This window comes from Heteronotia binoei, chromosome 15, assembly GCF_032191835.1.
Source record: "Heteronotia binoei isolate CCM8104 ecotype False Entrance Well chromosome 15, APGP_CSIRO_Hbin_v1, whole genome shotgun sequence".
NCBI classification, from domain to species: domain Eukaryota; kingdom Metazoa; phylum Chordata; class Lepidosauria; order Squamata; family Gekkonidae; genus Heteronotia; species Heteronotia binoei.
Window position 1 is genome coordinate 30,866,335 of NC_083237.1, and position 18,531 is coordinate 30,884,865.

The following is an 18,531-nucleotide window of genomic DNA, read 5'->3' on the forward strand; positions in this document are numbered from 1 at the left end:
CACTCGCGTCTGCGGTGAAACGGAGCTTCAAAGGGCCTCGTTGTGAAAGCTCGCCTGTTCAGACACTCTCCGTGCCGGCGCAGGGTCTACTCTTGAGTAGCCCTGTACGTTTGCCCTTCTGCCGGGTTTGTTGGGGCCAACCCCTACGCTCCCAGCCTTCAGAATTTAAACAGAATTTTCCTCTGCCGGATCTTCTGCGCTTCTTCAAGAGCGCTAAAGAAGAAACCGTCCTGCTCCTGCAGGGCCGGGAAAAAACTGGCGGGAGCTGGGTGGTATAGGCCACTCCCCCTCCGGATCGTTTGGAAGACCCGACCCTGTGGAGAGGAGGAGGAGCCTATACCCAGTAGTCGGACCGACCCACTGTCCAGACCACCGGAGAACAGAATATCACGACAGAATTTGAAGGTACAGCAAAAACAGGGCTAAAGCACACATAACTAGCAACTGGGGGGGGGGATTCATGTGTGGCTAGACTAGCTAGAAAGAGATGAGGATATTTGCAGTCCTGTCCAAGGTGTGCATGCTGCAGGATAAATCCCACTGAGTTTTATCAGCTTTACTACATGGAGGACTACAATCTTTGCTATATAACACACAACAGCGAAAGGGGAAATGTAGGGTGACTTACAGTGCAAACCTAGGCAATTACTCCAGTCTAAGTCCACAATGGACTTAGACTGCAGTAACTATGCCTAGGATCATACTGTAAACTGAGAAAGTGTTTGAGATTAATATTAGATAGATTGGAAACACTCATAACTCAGTATCAATTCTTTCCTCCTTAAGGCTGAAATGATTATATGCTGTAACTGCAATATATTGCAGGGGATGAATGTGAAGACCCAGAACACTGAGCTGTAATGAGAGTTCGAAGCTGCAGCTGGATGAAATGATGCCTGATTCACAATGTTACCAACTCAATCCAAACAAGTGTGTTTTTACTTTGCTTTGAATAATTATGTATCTCTGTTTCAATAATGAATCATAATCAAGTTAGCCCTTAGAAGCAGCACACTGTTTTATGGTCATTTCAAAATGCTTTTATTACGAAGTCTTAGCTGACACCTCTGTAAAACCCCAGCATGAAAGCAAGGTGGTAGACAGCCCCCGGTTCCCACAGCAAGCGACACTTTTCTGCCTCATAGCCCTCAAGCAGAAGGGGCAGGCAGCTTAAAATGTACATAGGTGCATTACATCCCCTTACCTAGACCTAAAAGCAAGCCCTTTTTCCTCAAATTGACCTGATAGCACCACTCTCCACTGCCTGTGGAAGGATGCCTGGGTGATCTTGAACCCTTGAGGGTAAAGCTGCACAGCAGGAGCAGCAACACGCAGGGCTTGCCGTCACTAGACTGAGCTGGATGCTACAGCCCACCAGCTGTGTGCATCCATCTGAGGGACAGCGCTCCTCCGTTCAGCCACTGGAGTGCTAAGCTAGCCATTCAGAAATGAAATGAAGTTCCCATCAACCCTGGCACTTCTGCTCAGCTGCCAAAGAATCCTCAAACATGCTGAGCAGGTTTTTCGGCTCAAAAGTGGAACAGTGATTTGAATACTGAGCAACAGCAGCTTCCCATTGGTCTCTCCCATCCTCATTGTCATCCTCCTCATCGTCAAAAGCCAGTGTGCGGCGCAGGCTGCTCACAGGCAGTGAGTCTGATGAACTGTGGCGGCTGCTGCTGGGAGACTCCCGGCTGATACGGCTGAAGTTAGGGCTCCCCTGGAGGGCCAAAGACCTTGGACAGACACAACAAAAGGCAGACAATGAAACCTGGCATTGTCTAGTCCCTATGGAGATCTCCAAATGAGCTTTGCCTTAGCATATGGGAGCCAACCTACCCCCCACCACAACTTCCCAGCAAAAAAAGCTGGCAAAACCTTAAAGATCAGGACATGTTCTTCTACAGTATTGAAGTGGACACATTTCCATGAGGATAAATAAGCCCAATGCCACAACTGCAGCCTGAGTCATCAACAAGTCTGGGCACAGCTTTCCATCTTCTGTTTACATGCAGAACTGTGGGAAAGAATCCAGGTGTTTTGCTACCTTCCTATACCCCAAAAGCTTACCTGTTCTCTCTGCCACCAGTCTGTTGCGGTGAGGGGTGTCGTGGGGTAGAGGTGCTCCCTGCACTGGGGCATATGTTCAGCACTGGGGAGTCAGACAGTCTGCAAGAGAAGCAGTCACTTTGAGGTATCTCTTTGCTCGCTATCACATTCAATCTCTTGAGACAGAAGTATGATGGAGAAAAGGGCGGAGAATCTAGGCTAGCTTTCAACATTAGAACTATTTATGCATGCACAAACACACACCCTGCACTCCCTCCCTCTACCATGTGAAGCCTGCCAGATGCTTGTTCCCCTCCTTTCAAAAGCCATACTCAGCAGCTCTCACAAACTTACACCTGCATAAGTGGGAACTATCATTAAGGAAGACTGAGTCATTTTGGTCACCCACATCCAAGAAGGAATTCAGACACAGAGAAAAGTGATTTGACCTGATTCAAGTTATGGGGAGGGGAAAAGTGGAGCTCTCATACCCCTCTTATTTTTAAACACCACAATTCCAACATACATCAATTTAAAAAAAAAATCCAGTGTAATGACACTATGTGCTATAAGAACAGATTAAAATCAGAAAGTTAAAGACAACTGGAGGTATGGGAACTAGCAGTTAACCCTCCAGCTAATGGTTAAGAATGCAGAGTGAAGATCCATGCACAAACGCACCCACCTGCACACCCAGAACTTAGAATTCAGGGCTGTAGTCATACATTGTATATGGGTCTATAGTATTCATACATAGTCACTTGCACCTGGGTTTTCCTTTGTGGATAAAACATTCTAGAGGTTAATGACTCCACAGTATGCAGTCAGGGATAGAAATTCGGGGGGGGGGGGGGGTGTCACATGAGTAAAACATACTACTGCTATAAAAGCAAAGTTGATAAGTGCCATAAATTGGTATCCACTCTCCTTCTCTTGCCCTTCAGAGATTGTCCCAGCTAGATCTAGGGGAAGATACAGCATGGCTACATACTAAGGAATGAAGAATTTTCCCAAAATGGAGTGGGCTGAAGGAGAATTTTGCTTCACATTGTATCAGGTGTCAGATCAGGAAATACTCCTCTCCAAAACAGATTGGCTGGTGGTCCTGGGGTGCTTCAGTAGGCGGTCGTTTCTCCAAGTAAAATGACAGCTTGCTTTAGCTATCTGAATGTGGTCTCTCCTGCTCTGAATCTACCCCACTTACTTGTCAGCAGGCCACAGCTCCACAGGACAAGTATGGTTGTGATGTCCAGATCCCTTCATTTGCTCAAAGACGTCCTCATCAAGGCTCTCATTGCCCTTCTCTTCATTTCGCTCTTCACCCCAGTCACTGGAGAGGCTGCTGTCTTCCAGGGGAAAAGGGAAGGGCGAGTGGGGAGGTGTGACTGGAATGTCCTGATGCCAAAACAGTAGCCAGTGAGCTGGACTGCACACAGTTCCCCAAAACCACTGCAGAAACCTGACAAGGGTCTAGGAGGGAGGAAAACACAACACACTGAGTCTTGAGGAAAGAAGGAACAGGTGGAGCAAAGCAAATGACCCTGAGTTACAAGTCAAAGTTCACCATGATGCCTCCAATAGCTGGGGGAGAGGGGTGAGCTCTAATACCAACCAGTGAGCTGGTATGGATCACTGCACTTCCTGATAGGAGAATCTATCCAAAAGAAAGCAATTTCAGGATGGCAAGAAAAGGCATTTGTGCTCAGCAACACAAAACAGTTCAGTAAGATCAGTTCACAAGACAGGAATTTCTTAAATTTTAGAAAGGAACCTTTAGCTGGGTGGTGGCAAGGCATTGGCCCAGTTCTAGATCAAAGTCTGCTAAAGAAAAATCAGCATGGCTTCAGCAAAGGGAAGTCCTGCCTTACCAACCTTTTGGAGGTCTTTTTGAAAGCGAACAATGGCAACCCAGTAGACATTATATTATATGCCTAGATTTTCAAATGGCTTCTGACAAGGTACCTCACCAAAGACTCCTGAGTAAATTTAGCAGCCTATGGATTAAAAATTGGTTACATGTCAGGAAGCAAAAAGTAGCAATAAATGGGCAGTTCTCACAATGGAGGAAAGTAAGCAGTGGGATCCCACAAGGATTGGTACTGGGACCAGTACTCCTTAATTTGTTCATCAAAGATTGGGGAACAAGGGGTGAGCAGGGTTGTGATCAGGTTTGCAGATAACACAAAATTATTCAGGGTGGTGAAAAACAAGGATGACTGTGAAGAGCTCCAGGAGAATCCCCACAAACTGGGTAGTGGGTAACAATGTGGCAAATGAAGTTTAATGTTGTTAAGTGTAAGGCGAGAGTCCCTGACATGGTGCCTCTGGGTGCTATGGTGCTCACTGACATCTTTTCTGGTGCACACCAAATATTTCTATGGAGTAGGTGGTGTTTTTGCCCAGCAAGGCTTCTGATGGGCCATTGGAGATTTTGATTGTCTCTGCAGGTTTTTAAAAAGGTTACTTTGGCAGCTGCCACCACCATGGCACAAGGACCTTCACTGTGTGACTAAAGGTAAGCACAGCAGCCATTTTGTGGCTGTGCCCACTATACTGCGTCAGAATTCCTGAGGTGCCTGCAGGCTCAAAAAGGCTGTTGACCCCTGATATATAGTGATGCACACTGGAGCAAACAACCACAATTTCAATTATAAACTAATGGGGTTTGGACTTGCTAAAACTGAGAGGGCAAAAGATTTGGGGTTCATAGTAGAGCTCAGTGAAAACAGCAAACTCTATTGTTGAAGATTATTAAGAAATAGACAATAAAATGGCCAATATTATAAATAATACCCCTGTATAGATCTACGGCATAGTCTCATTTTGGAATACTATGTGCAGTTTTGGTCACCGTATCTCAAAAAGAACATCACAGAGGTGGAAAAAGTACAGAAGAGGGCACCTAAGTTGATTACAGAATTGGAGGGCTGAAGAGTCTGAGCTTTTTAAGTTTAGAAAGGAAATGATTGAGAGGGAACATGATAGAGCATTATAAAATTATGTGTGGGGTGAAGAGCATTAAACCAACTCCCCCTCTCAAAATACCAGAACTTGAGGGCATCCAATGAAGTTGATAGGCAGTACATTCAAGATGGACAAAAGGAAATTTCTTTACACAGTGAGTGATTAAAATGTGGGATTCACTGCCAAAGGATGGAGTAATGGTCATAGGCATAGATGGCTTTAAAAGGGATTAGACAAATTCATGGAACTGTCAAGCTCGACTGATTCTGACCAAAGTCCAAGAGTCCGCCTGAGACTCCGCCCAGGCCTGATGGAAGTGTAGCAGGCGGCCCCCTACTGGGATGTGCTCCCAGTCATGCCTTATTAGGCTTGGGGCCCCTCTCAAACTTGTCCGATCTCTCTGGCTGGCTTCTCTGGAATCTCGGGAAATTTTGTTTGGGTTGATTCCAGGCTGCTTTTCTAAACTTTTGCTTGGGCTTGGGGGCGCTGGTGGAGGTCCGAAAGGAATTAGGACCAAACCCTCGTCTGTCTGGACGTCTGAGGAACTTCGGCATGGCTTTCTTCTTGTCCCGTGTCTCCAGTAGGATCTTTTCCAGTGCGTCTCCGAACAGCTTCTCTCCTTGGAAAGGGTAGCCTGACACAATCGACTTTGAATGTATGTCAGCCGGCCAGGCCCTAAGCCATAGGCCCCTTCTTGCCACAGTGTTGGAAGCCATCGCTCTGGCAGAGAAGGTAAGGGCATCCAGGGAAGCATCGGCTGAGAATTCGGCCGCCCGCAGGAGTCTGCTGGTGCCCTCCAGGATCCTTTTATCTGCGTCTGGTAAAAGTTGTGTTAGGCGCCTTATCCATACTATAGCTGCCCTAGAGACTATAGAGTTAGTGGCAGCGGCCTTGATGGCAAAGGCCGTAGCCTCATGGCTCCTCTTCAGGGCCAGGTCAATTTTTCTGTCCCAGCTGTCCCGGACGGACCCCTGGCCGTCTTCTGCTAGCAACCCATGGGACTGTAAAGCTGCCACCGGAGCATCCACCAAGGGTACCTGTAGCATATCATAGGCAAAGGTGGGCAGCTCATACAACTTCTTAACGGAGTTGGGAACCTGTCTGTTGGCACTTGGTTTGGCCCACTCTGATTTTAGCTAGCGTTCGAAAAATTCTGGGAAGGGGAAGACCCTGTCAGAAGATCGGTACCTTGGAAAAAATTTTGAGTTTCCCTTGGATTTATTCTTGGGATTGGTCAAAGAATTGGGAGCCTCCTGTTCCTCAGGAGCCACCTGGAGGTCCAGAGCAGCCAGTACCTTGGACAGGAGGGGCTGGAACTCATCCGCCCTGAAGAAACAGGAGGGTTCTGGCACAGATGTCCCCTCTATCTCCTCATCCGATAGGAATTCACCCTCCTCCCGTTCCCCTTCTTCCGACTCCTCCGACAGATCTCTCACCTTCCAGGGGATCACTGACTAAGTAACCCTTGGTGGTCCTAGAGTAGTGGCCTTGGACCCTGGGTCTCTTAGGTGATGGTGATCTGGAGAAGGGACATGGGCTAGAGAGCCTTGGTCTCCTATGGGTGGCTGCTTCCACTGCAGCACCCATGGTTTGCCTTATTGACTAAAAATTCAACAAATAAGGAGGGTCCCATTATGGGTACGTTACCCAAGCCCGCCTGGGGCTGGCTGGTCTGCGCAGCTTCCTGGTGTGGTTGGGCATCGTAGTGGTCGAAGTCTCCCGCCTGGAGGGTGGCATCTGCTGGTCCCCGTCTCTGGAGGCTGCCCAGCTGCTGGCCGTCGTCCTTACGCGCCTTCTTGCGCCTTTCGAAATGGCCGTCGGGGCCAGGTCGGCATTCTGAGGAGGAAGCCTCCTCCGCTGCCAAAGACGACCAGCGCCGCCTGCGCTCGTTCTCCGCTGTTCCGCCCCTACAGGGCACGTTGCCGGCAGCCGTGGCAAGCCCCGCGGTCATGCCGGCTCTGGAAGGCGGCCTTTTGGCCCCGCGCAGTGCGCTGGGGGCCGAGTCATCCATTAAGAAGGCGTCCCTCGCTCTGCGCGCCATCAGCTGATCTTCGCGCCGTGGCTTGAAAAAACACAGCCCAGGCCGCCGGCGCGCCACTCCTCCTCATTGTGGGGAAAAGACAGAGGAGGAAGGAAGGAACAGAGGAGGGATTGGAGAAGCAAGAAGGTTGGAAGAAAGGACAGATACAGGTAAGAGAAACAAAAAGTGAGGAAGAAATCTAACTTAGCTAAAGGAAAAAACAAGCAAAGGGATAGGAACCTGTCCTAGCACATGCTCTCCCTGTCGAGGCAGGAAAGGAACTGAGGGGTGGTTCCCACAGCCACAGGAAGAGGAAGAATTTTTTGAATCCTTCCTCCCTGATTGGACTTTTTTTTATTTATTTATTTGGGATTTATATCCCGCCCTTCCCACGGATGGCTCAGGGCGGCTTCCAACAATTAATCAAACTTAAAAATAAACAATTTCAAATGTAAAACAATTAAATAATTTAAACAGTTAAAACATTAAAACAGAGTAATGCAGTTTCCTATGAACAGATGGCTGGCCAGTTTCCTCAGGTTGTTATCCTAGCTAAATGTAGGCTAGCCGGAAGAGGGTCGTCTTACAGGCCCTGCGGAACTGCGCTAAGTCCCGCAGGGCCCTCACCTCTTCCGGCAGCTGATTCCACCATACGGGGGCCATAACGGAGAAAGCCCTTTCCCTGGTGGCTTTCAGGCGGGCTTCTTTTGGCCCGGGGATAGTGAGGAGATTTTGTGTTCCTGACCTCAGTGCTCTCTGGGGAACATGTGGGGAGAGACGGTCCTTCAGGTAGGCAGGTCCCAGGCCATATAGGGCTTTAAAGGTAATAACCAGCACCTTGTACCGGACTCGGTATATCACTGGAAGCCAGTGCAGGGTCCGAAGACCCGGCTGAATGTGTTCCCACTTTGGGAGACCCAATAACAGCCGGGCCGCGGCATTCTGCACCAGCTGCAGTTTCCGGGTCCGAGACAAGAGCAGCCCCATGTAGAGGGCGTTGCAGTAGTCCAACCTTGAGGTGACCGTAGCATGGATCACTGTTGCTAGGTCGTCGCGCTCCAGAAAGGGGGCCAGCTGCCTTGCCCGTCTAAGATGAAAAAATGCGGACTTGGCAGCGGCTGCTATCTGAGCCTCCATCTTTAAAGAAGGCTCCAATAGCACCCCCAAGCTCCTGACCCTGTCCGCCGCCATAAGCGGCGCACCATCAAAAGCCGGCAGGGGGATCCCCCTCCCCGGGCCGCGGCGGCCCAAGCAAAGGACCTCTGTCTTCGTAGGATTTAACTTCAGCCCACTCAGTCTGAGCCACTCAGCCACGGCCCGTAGTGCCTGGTCAAGGTTTTCCGGGGCGCAGACAGGCTGGCCATCCATCAACAGATAGAGCTGGGTGTCATCAGCATACTGGTGACACCCCAACCCATACCTTCGGGCAATCTGGGCAAGGGGCCGCATGTAGATGTTAAATAACATCGGGGAGAGAACCGTCCCTTGGGGCACACCACAATCAAGTGGGCGCCTCCGAGACAGCTCCCCCCCAATTGCGACCCTTTGTCCCCGACCTTCCAGGAAAGAGGAAAGCCACTGTAAGGCCAACCCCTGAATCCCTGCGTCGGCGAGGCGGCACGTCAGTAGCCGATGGTCGACCGTGTCGAATGCCGCTGACAGGTCTAACAACATCAGCACCGCCGAGCCACCCCGATCCAGATGCCGTTGAAGGTCATCCACTAAGGCAACCAACACTGTCTCCGTCCCATGTCCCGGGCGAAAGCCGGACTGAAATGGGTCGAGGACGGAAGTGTCATCCAGGAAGGTCTGTAACTGCTTCGCCACTGCCCTCTCAATAAGTTTACGCAGAAAGGGCAAATTTGAAACCGGCCGATAGTGTGTTAATTGGGCCGGATCTAGAGATGGCTTTTTTAAGAGGGGTCGGACCACAGCCTCTTTAAGTGGCGTTGGAAAGTGCCCTTCCGTTAGGGATCTATTTATGATATCCCGCACGGGATATCTAAGGTCCCCCTTGCAAGATTTAATAAGCCAGGAAGGGCATGGGTCTAATTTACAAGTTGTTGGGCGAGCAGATACAAGAATCCTGTCAACTTCCTCCAGACTGAGGGGGTCAAAGCCATCCAGTATATAATCCGAGGACAGGCTCGGGGCCTCAGGTTCGCTAACTGTCTCCAAACTGACAGGGGAGTCGGGGCGGAGTGATGCGACTTTATCCGCAAAAAATTTCGCAAAAGCCTCACAGCCTATTTCCAATTCAGTAGAATTTAACCTGCCTTGCGGCAGCGTAGTAAGTCCTCTAATTACGTCAAATAATTGTGCCGGGCGCGAAGTTGCGGATGCAATCTTAGCCGCAAAGAATGCCCTCTTTGCAGATTTGATTGCCATCTCATAGGCCTTCAAACTCTCTCTATAAGATGCTCGGGTCACTTCGTCTCGAGTACGCCGCCATTGCCTCTCTAGTCGTCTGAGCCCCCGCTTTTGTTGCCGCAGCTCCCGGTTAAACCAGGGCGACGGTTTCGGGCGGGGGCGCAGAGGGCGCCTGGGTGCGATCTCCTCGATGGCCCTGGAGAGCCCATTGTTCCAGGACTCTACCAGACCATCCAGGGAATCACCAGTGGGCCAGGTATCCCGTAGAGCCGTTAGGAACCGTTCCGGGTCCATCAGGCTCCGCGGGTGAGCTAAAATACGCTCTCCGCCTAAACGGGTTTTGGGTGATACCTCCATACGGGCCTTGAGGGCAAAGTGATCTGACCATGGCACTGCTTCCATAGCAATATCAGTCACTGATATTCCGGCCGCAAAGACCAGGTCTAACATGTGTCCCGCCTGATGGGTGGGTGTTGTAACAACTTGGGAGAGTCCTAGTGTCGCCATGGATGACACCAGGTCCATCGCCTGGCTGGGTGCCGCGTCATCGGCATGGACATTGAAGTCACCCAAGACCAAAAGCCTTGGGTGCTCCAACGCCCAGCCCGCCACGGCCTCCACCAGGGATGGTAAGGCGCCGGCCGGTGCGTTAGGCGGTCGGTACGTTGGACGGTGGGAAAACACCCAAGATGTCCTCCGCCTCCTAGGGAGAACAATAGCGTTCACAGCTCTACCAAGGCTTCCCCGTTCCAAACTGTGAGTGGGTATGAGGGAAAACCGATCCCCTTACTACCGGGAGGAGACACTACCAAAGAACCCAGCTCCTTCGAGCACTGGTAGGGCACACTGAGCAAAAGCTGGAAGGAGATCCAGGAAAACCTAGAGGCAGCCAAGGAAACATACAAAAAGCAGTATGACAAATCCCATGTCCCCGCCTGGGACTTCAAGGTGGGGGATTCAGTGTTAGTCTCAACAAAAAACCTGCCACTAAATCAACCTTCCAAAAAGCTGGCGTACCGGTACCTAGGACCTTTCAAGATCAAAAGGGTGATAAATAAAGTCACAGTGAAACTAGAACTACCTAAAATGTTTAGTAAAGTACACCCTGTCTTTCATTGCAGTCTTCTTTGGAAAGACCCCGGTTCTTCTCCTTGGCACCCTCGACCAGCAGCACCTCAACCTATCCAGATTGGGAACCAGAGTCATCATGAGGTCCAGGAAATTCTGGACTCAAAAATCAGACATGGAAAATTGTACTATTTGATTAAATGGAAACACTTCCCTTCTAGCGAAAATGAATGGGTGGCAGAGAAGGATGTAACTGCTTCTGATCTAATTAATAAGTTTCACAAAAAACACCCTATTAGACCGAGGGGGTCAGCTTGAGGGGGGCAGTATGTCAAGCTCGACTGATTCTGACCAAAGACTGTTGGGTTCTGGCCTGTCAAAATCAGGCCTGGGTAAAATCATGATGAACCAAATGCTGCTAGTTTATTACCCTTTAGTTACCCCCCTTTCCTTTATGACTGGCAACTGTTGAGAACAAAGTAATCTGTGCTTTCCCACAGGGCCTCCCGAGGGAGGAAGATTCGCATAAGAATACAAGGACAACCATTTTGCAATGCTGACAACTTTTCTTCTTTTGCTCTTTTGTCTTTATTATTCAATGTAATTAATAGTCCCCTCATTACTGCTTTGTAGGTGTCCCATACTGTTTGAAATTCCATATCCTCCATTTCATTTATTTGGAAGAATGCTGCAGTCTCCTTTTCTAAGAATGACACAGTGTCTTTATTTTGTAGTAAATCCTCAAGAAAGGGACTTGAAAAAAAGACCAGGGAAAAAGAAATTAATAAAAGAAATTACGATATTACAATCCCAAGTTAAGCATTTGCTGAATAAAGAACTAGAATGGAATTTAAAAAATTTGAAACAGAAATCGTTTGAAAGTGCGAACAAACCTGGTAAATATTTGGCCTGGCAATTAAAAAAAAAGAAAGAAAATAAAACTATAAATAAAATTATGGCAAGTGGGAAAACAATAGTGGATCAAGAAGGAATTAAAAGAGAATTCTTTAAATATTATGCAAATTTATTCAAAGGTGTAAACATAAGCAAAGAAAAAGTGGAAGAGTATCTACGAAACATCCAGGTGGCACCTTTGACGGAGTACATGAAAAAGACATTAAATGACCCAATAGAGAAAATTGAGGTAGAAGCAGCAATAAAAGCAATGAAAGAGGGTAAAGCCCCAGGGCCAGATGGATTCACATCAAAATTTTACAAATCTCTTAAGGATGAATTAATACCCAAACTGTTGAAGTTGTTAAATACGATAAGAGAAGAAGGGAAAATTCCAAAGACTTGGAGGGAAGCTGTAATTTCTTTGATTCCTAAGGAAGATAAAGATACCACAAACGTAAAGAATTATAGACCAATCTCATTGTTGAATAATGACTATAAGATCTATACAAGAATCTTAGCAGAGTGATTGAAACAATATCTGATCAACTTTATAAACAAAGACCAAGCCGGATTTCTTCCTAAAAGACAAATAAGAGACAATGTAAGAGCTGTTGTTAATGTCGTGGAATACTATGAGAAGCATCCAGAAAAGGAAGCGGCCTTATTTTTTGTCGACGCAGAGAAAGCCTTTGACAACTTGAATTGGGACTTTATGTTTGCGGTAATGGAAAAAATTAATCTAGGGGAACAATTTATAAAAATGACAAGAGCAATATATATGGATCAGCATGCAAAACTGTGTATAAATGCAGATCTTACCAAAGAATTGAAAGTGAGTAAAGGAACAAGGCAAGGATGTCCGTTATCACCACTGCTGTTTATAATGACCCTTGAAATTCTGCTACAACAAATTCAAAAAGATGAAGAAATAGAAGGTTTAAAAATCAGAAGATTCTCTTATAAATACAAAGCTTTTTTCATACTGGAGAATCCGATTCAAGTGTCACCATTGTTGCTAGCTAAGATAAAAGAGTACGGAGAATTAGCAGGATTATATATAAACAAGGAGAAATCGAAATTCTTATGTAAAAACATGCAACCAAATAAAATAAAAGAACTACAAAAGGTGACGGGTTGTGAAGTCACAACCAAAGTTAAGTACCTTGGGATAGAGATAACAATGAAGAACATAGATCTATTTAAAAACAATTATGAAAAACTGTGGTGTAAGATGGACAAAGATTTGATGAAATGGAATAGGCTTAACTTGTCCTTACTGGGCAGGATAGCTGCAATTAAAGTGAATATTTTGCCAAGGATAATGTATTTGTTTCAAACCATCCCGATTGTAAAAGATGCAAAACAATTTAACAAATGGCAAAGGAAAATTTCTGATTTTATTTGGGCCGGAAAGAAACCAAGGATAAAGATGAAGATCTTAACGGATGTCAAAGAGAGAGGAGGTTTTCAACTTCCTGATCTAAGATTGTATCATGATGCAGTTTGTTTGACATGGATAAAAGATTGGATAATGCTGTTAGACAAAAAACCTTTATGGCTAGAAGCTCACGGAAATAAATTCGGCTGGCACGCGTACATGTACTATGGGAAGAATAAAATGGATGTTTTTTTCTCTCACCACTATGTTAGAAATACCTTACTAAGTACTTGGATAAAATATAAGAAATACGGGGATGAGAGAAAACCGCTGTGGATAGTGCCAGCAGAAGTAATAAAAATAACAGCTGAATCCGATGAAGAAAGAGAAATGTCATATAATCAACTGCTCAAGATTCAAGGAGACAAAATTGAATTAAAAACCTCGGAAGAGCTAAATAATAAGTATGATTGGTTTCAAATGCAACAAATTAAAAGCTTGATGGAAAATGACATAAAATCGGAGGGAATCAGACGAGAACAAACAGAACTGGAAAGGGTCCTGCTAGATGATAATGAAAAACTGATATCAAAAGTATATAAGTTATTATTGAAATGGTCTACAGAAGTAGTAAAGTCTCAAATGGTCAAATGGGCAATCAATGTGAACAGAGAAATACAAATGGATGCATGGGAACACCTTTGGAAGAACTCAATGAAGATATCAACTTGTCAGAGTATAAAAGAGAACTGTTTTAAGATGATGTATAGGTGGTATCTGACTCCGAAAAAATTGGCTAAGATGAGCAAGAAAATGTCGGATAGATGTTGGAAATGTAAAAAACATGAAGGTTCTTTCTTCCATATGTGGTGGACATGTGAAAAAGCGAAAGAATACTGGAAGATGATACAACAAGAAATCTCCAAAATTTTGGGCTATGATTTTAAGAAAACTGCAGAGACGTTTTTGCTTGGATTACAATTAGAAAAATTTCCAAAGGAAGACAGGACTCTAATTTGGTACCTGCTATCAGCTGCTAGGACATTATACGCGCAGCTTTGGAAGCAAGAAAAAATACCGGAGAAATGGGACTGGACCATGAAAGTTTTATCGTGGTGTGAAATGGACAAACTAACTAGAACACTAAGAGACTATGATTTAGAGATATTCAAAAGGGAGTGGAGGAAATTTAAAGGATATATGGAGAAAGAGTGGAAAGTAAAAAGACATTGGACAATTTTTTAGTAGTAAGAACATATATATTGAATTTTGATCAGTTAGTAGTACCTTTAGTATTGAATTTGAATTTATAACCTCGGGGAAGTCAACATTGGAGGGAGGGGGGATTGAAATGTCATATGGGCTAATACTGAAATAATTAAGAAATAATTAAGTTGTGTAACCATATGCTATCAATAAATTGTTAAAACAAAAAAAAAAGAATACAAGGACAACCAGCTTGATAACTGCCCTGGGAAAGTATCTTTGTAATTATGTGTGAATGTTCCTTTGCTCCCCCCCACCGTAGGAATCTCTTTGAAGTGTACCTTAAAACTCTTGTATCAATGTATTGGCCTCATTCCTCTCAAGCCACTAGCTTGAGCCAAAGTAACGATTTATCAATAAATGTAGTCTTAGTATCAATTTTGACTCATCATTGAATCCGTCTACTTGACAGGAACAGCCAGGGCATTTTTTGAGAAGGAATGCACAGGATGGCCCCCTGGTTTGATCCAGTAGGGCTCTTATGTTCTTACAATGGCGCAATATGGACAATGCACTCCACATAAACTGGTGAATTCATACTGCGGCGCTCTACAGCAAGCCCCATGCTCACCTGGCATATAACAACAACTTTTTGGATCCCAGATTGCACCAGCAGTGTCAGCTTTCTCCGCCTCTCAGCCTTCTGCATGAGGGCAGAATTAAGCAGTGCCTCCACAGAGGGCCGGAGCTGATGGTTGGGTTCCAGCATGGCTGCTAAGAGAGTCTGCAGTTCACCAGAGAGACCTGAAAAGAGCAATAAGTCAGTTGCCTACCCAGATTTTCTGAAAAAGAGGGCGAATCCTTCTTTTGTCACCAGCTATCTCCCTAGAGCCTTCTAGTTTCCAAACAATTATCCCTCTAAGCTATGGAGTCTTGTGAGCACAAATTCTGCTTCATGAACTACTGGCATTAAAGTTGTGAGCTACTGCATAAATGAATTTGCTCTGGGGCCATTTTTCTTGAACTAACACAAAAATGTGTGAGCTAGCTCAGCTTAGAGAGAACACTCCTTCCAAAGCCACGTCAGTCTACCCATTTCATATGCAGACTGGCAGGAGGGTCCCTACAGGGGCAAATATGACACATAGATATCCCTCCCCTTTGCCCCACTCACCTGCTGTGAACTCAGGAGGCAGGTAGCCCTGTCGCAACTGCTGCCAAGCTTCACCTCCATTGGGAAGCTCCATATTACAGGCAATCTCCAAAATGGTCATGCCGAGGCTGAGGGGACAGAAACACTCTGATCAAAAACCCAAAAGTGCTACGGATCTCCAAATGAAAGCTGAATTTTGAGGCAGGGGAGCAAAGGCAAATAAGCAAGAGGCTGGTAATTTCCTTGGGCATGAGAGAATGTATGGCCCTCCTGCCCATCTCAGATAGTACCTGAAGACATCAGCAGCCTTGGTATATTCTCCTCGCAGCAACTCGGGGGCCATGTAGCGAGGGTCCCCTTCTTGAGCATCATTCAGATCCCCAGAGTTCAGCTCCAGCATCAGCCCAAAGTCACCCAGTTTACAGATATTGTTAGAGGAGAGGAAAATATTAGCTGGCTTGACATCCATGTGTAAAAGGCTGCAACTGTGTAAGTGATGCAGTCCCTGCAGCAGGTCCCAGAGGAAGGCCTGCACTTGCCATTCAGGTAGTGGACCATGCTGCTCACAGTACTGCAGCAGGCTGCCTGGGCATAATTCTGTCTGGATGTAAAGCTGTCCATGCTCCTCCCAGGCCTGCACAAAGCTCACGCAGTTGGGATGATGTCCCACCCGTTCATGCTTGCGCACTTCAGCAAGTTTGCGCTGTCTATCACCTTCGCCCCGGAATGGCTCCACAGAACGCTTCACTGCATACAACTGTCCATCCTCTTTACAGCGTACCTGTAAAAAATGGAATAGGAGAGAAAAGAGTTTACCAAGCTCCAGATGCTCAAAAGGCCCCAGGTCATTCTGGAAACCTCACCCTGGGATACTATCCAGGAATTCTAACACTCCAGCTAGGGCTGGTAGGATGCTGGGTCAAGAAGATTCGGATTCTATGCCAAAAAGTTATGTTCATTGCATGTTGTGCAAATTAAAAGAAAAATGGAAATCATATGCTATTTGTTTAAATCTGAAACTTGCAGAAGCCTTTAAAATCATCAAAGGTTCAGAGTATGTATCACAAAGAGTGGGGATCTGGGTATGAAAGACATTCCTCTTCAGTGCTCTTATAGCTGAAGAGCATGCAATTTTTTTTAACTTTTCAAAAAATTATTGAGAACTCAGAGATATACAGAAAGAAAAGTAAAATTAGTAAACAAGTAAGTAGATATTCGAAATGCAAGAAACATGTCAAGCAGCAGTATGAAATGAATGGAAAGAGATCGTATATACTAAACTACAGAGCTTTGCATACTGTAAAACTACTAAGAAAATGTTCAATAACTTAATAGGAAATCCTGAAGTATGTAAAAATAAAAGTAAATTCACTCAGTATAGAGCTACACAAAGTATGAGGTTTGATGAAGAGGAAGGGAGAGAAAGAAGGAATGAAGAAGGGGGGAAAGGAGGGGAGGGAAACAGTGAGCATACAGTAGGAATAAGACGAATAGAGGAAACAGAAATCACAGCTAAACAATAGTATCTACTCCTGTGTCAAGAAAGAAGAGTAAGAAACAAAAGCAGGGAAAAGATAATAAAGTAGACCATAAACATTTGTGAAGAGGTATAAGGAGGAATTTCTTGAGATGTAACATAATCGACAAAAGGAAACCATTTGGCAGAAAAGTTAGAGGGATTAGAGTGTTGTAGGTTAAATTGGATTTTTTTCCATAATGAAATGCTCCCACACCTTTGAGAGCCAGGTGGTAATAGTGGGAGCAGTGGAAGCCTTCCAGAAAGACGCAATTGAGGCTTTGGCAGCAACTAGTAAGCTGACAATTAGTTCCTGTTGCAGCGTAGGGATAGAGAGTCCCAAAAATTCAAGAAGTTGAGATCACGATCGAGAGTTATATGGTAGGAGGTGATGTTGAATCCTATGAAGAACCTCAGTCAAAATTTCATTACCACTGGGCATTCCCACCAACAGTGAGCGAAGGTGCCTAGTTGGCCACATTTCTTCCAGCATTAAGGAGAGGTAGATTTTGAAAAGGAAGTAAGCCGGACAGATGTGAGATACCAACGATTAATTATTTTAAATGTCTGTAGTCTAGTATTGATTGAGGAGCAGAGAGGAGATGAATATATGTCAGCACATTGGTCTGGAGAAAGGGAAAGATTGCAATCCTGATGCCATGTCAGCTGGTGATCCAGAGCAGAGCAGAATATCATAGATCGCAGAAATGAGGCCTTTGTTGTTGGAGGGTGAGGAATGTAGCAAACATTCAAAGTCAGTGGGTGGAGAGTGGAAAATTTTTGAAGGTCCAGTGTAGCAAAGGCATGGTTTAGCTGTAAATAAAAGAACCTGTTTTCTTTTCCAAGATGGTCTTTGGAAGAAGACCTGATGCAGAGGAAATATCCTTGATTCGGGAAACATGTGCAGCTTTCCAGAATTGAAGAGGAGTGACCAGGAGGAAACCAAGCTTGGTTAGAGATGGAAGAGTACCGGGAGAGTTCAGGGACCAAATGTTTACGGAAAGAGTACCAGGTCTTAAAAACTGCATGTAGCCTAGGATTTATTTTGTGTCTAGGAGGTTGAAAGCTGGAGGTAGACCAGACAGAGTCGTGAGGGGATAATGGTTGTAAGAGAGATCTGAATGGTTTTGACCACTCCGCTGAGTCATCAAAATGTGCCATTTTCACATTAGTTAATAATGCTGTTCTGTAGTAGAGTAGTAAGTCTGAAAAATTAAGTCCCCCAGCAGAACTGCGACGACAAATAACGTGGAAACCAACCCAATTCCATATAAAGGAACTGAATGATGCTTGCCATTTACGAAGGAGTGACAAAAGAATGACAATTGGAATGGTGCGGAAGAAAGAGGTATAAAAGTTTCAGAAGGGCAAAAGATTTTAAAAGATGTAATCTATCTACAAAGGAAACAGCCAATTTATCCCATTTGATAAAGTCAGAACATATATCTTTACATTTCACCTTGAAATTGAGAGGTAGCAATTGAGAGAGGACATTAGGTAGCTGGATACCTAAATATGGGATGGAGGACTTAAACTACTGAAATGAGTAGTGATGTCTCAGAAACAGCAGGTAAGTTAAGAGGGAGAACACTCAATTTAGATTGGTTGATTTGCAAACCCGACACTGAGCTAAAGGCTGACAACAAAGCTTGAAAATGAGGAATAGAAGAGTCAGGATTGGAGATGTAGAGCAGCATATCATCAGCGAACATGTTTCATTTCACGGTATGGGGTCCACAGTTAACTCCCTGTATGTTAACATTGTTTCAAGATTTAATTGGTAATGTGAAGAGATCAGGAGACAGGGGGAAGCCCTGCCTCGTTCCTCGTTGCAAAGTAAATTTGTCTGATGATTGGCCATTGATGTTGATCTGAGCCGATGGTTGTGAATAAATGGCCCTGATGGCATT

General features: G+C 45.4%; 1 protein-coding gene across 1 annotated transcript in view; it reads right to left on the bottom strand.

The window, feature by feature from the left end:
• Positions 1-1,017: 1,017 nt before the first annotated feature.
• The window catches only part of PKMYT1 (protein kinase, membrane associated tyrosine/threonine 1), a 39,373-nt gene continuing 21,859 nt past the window's right edge, over positions 1,018-18,531 (bottom strand). The window contains exons 3-8 of the mRNA XM_060255345.1: positions 15,396-15,886; positions 15,127-15,233; positions 14,584-14,756; positions 3,254-3,519; positions 2,071-2,169; positions 1,018-1,736 (exon numbers count right to left, since the gene is read on the bottom strand). Coding sequence (XP_060111328.1) covers positions 1,466-1,736; positions 2,071-2,169; positions 3,254-3,519; positions 14,584-14,756; positions 15,127-15,233; positions 15,396-15,886 — 1,407 coding nt within the window. The 3' untranslated portion in view covers positions 1,018-1,465. The remainder of the gene's footprint in view (positions 1,737-2,070; positions 2,170-3,253; positions 3,520-14,583; positions 14,757-15,126; positions 15,234-15,395; positions 15,887-18,531) is intronic.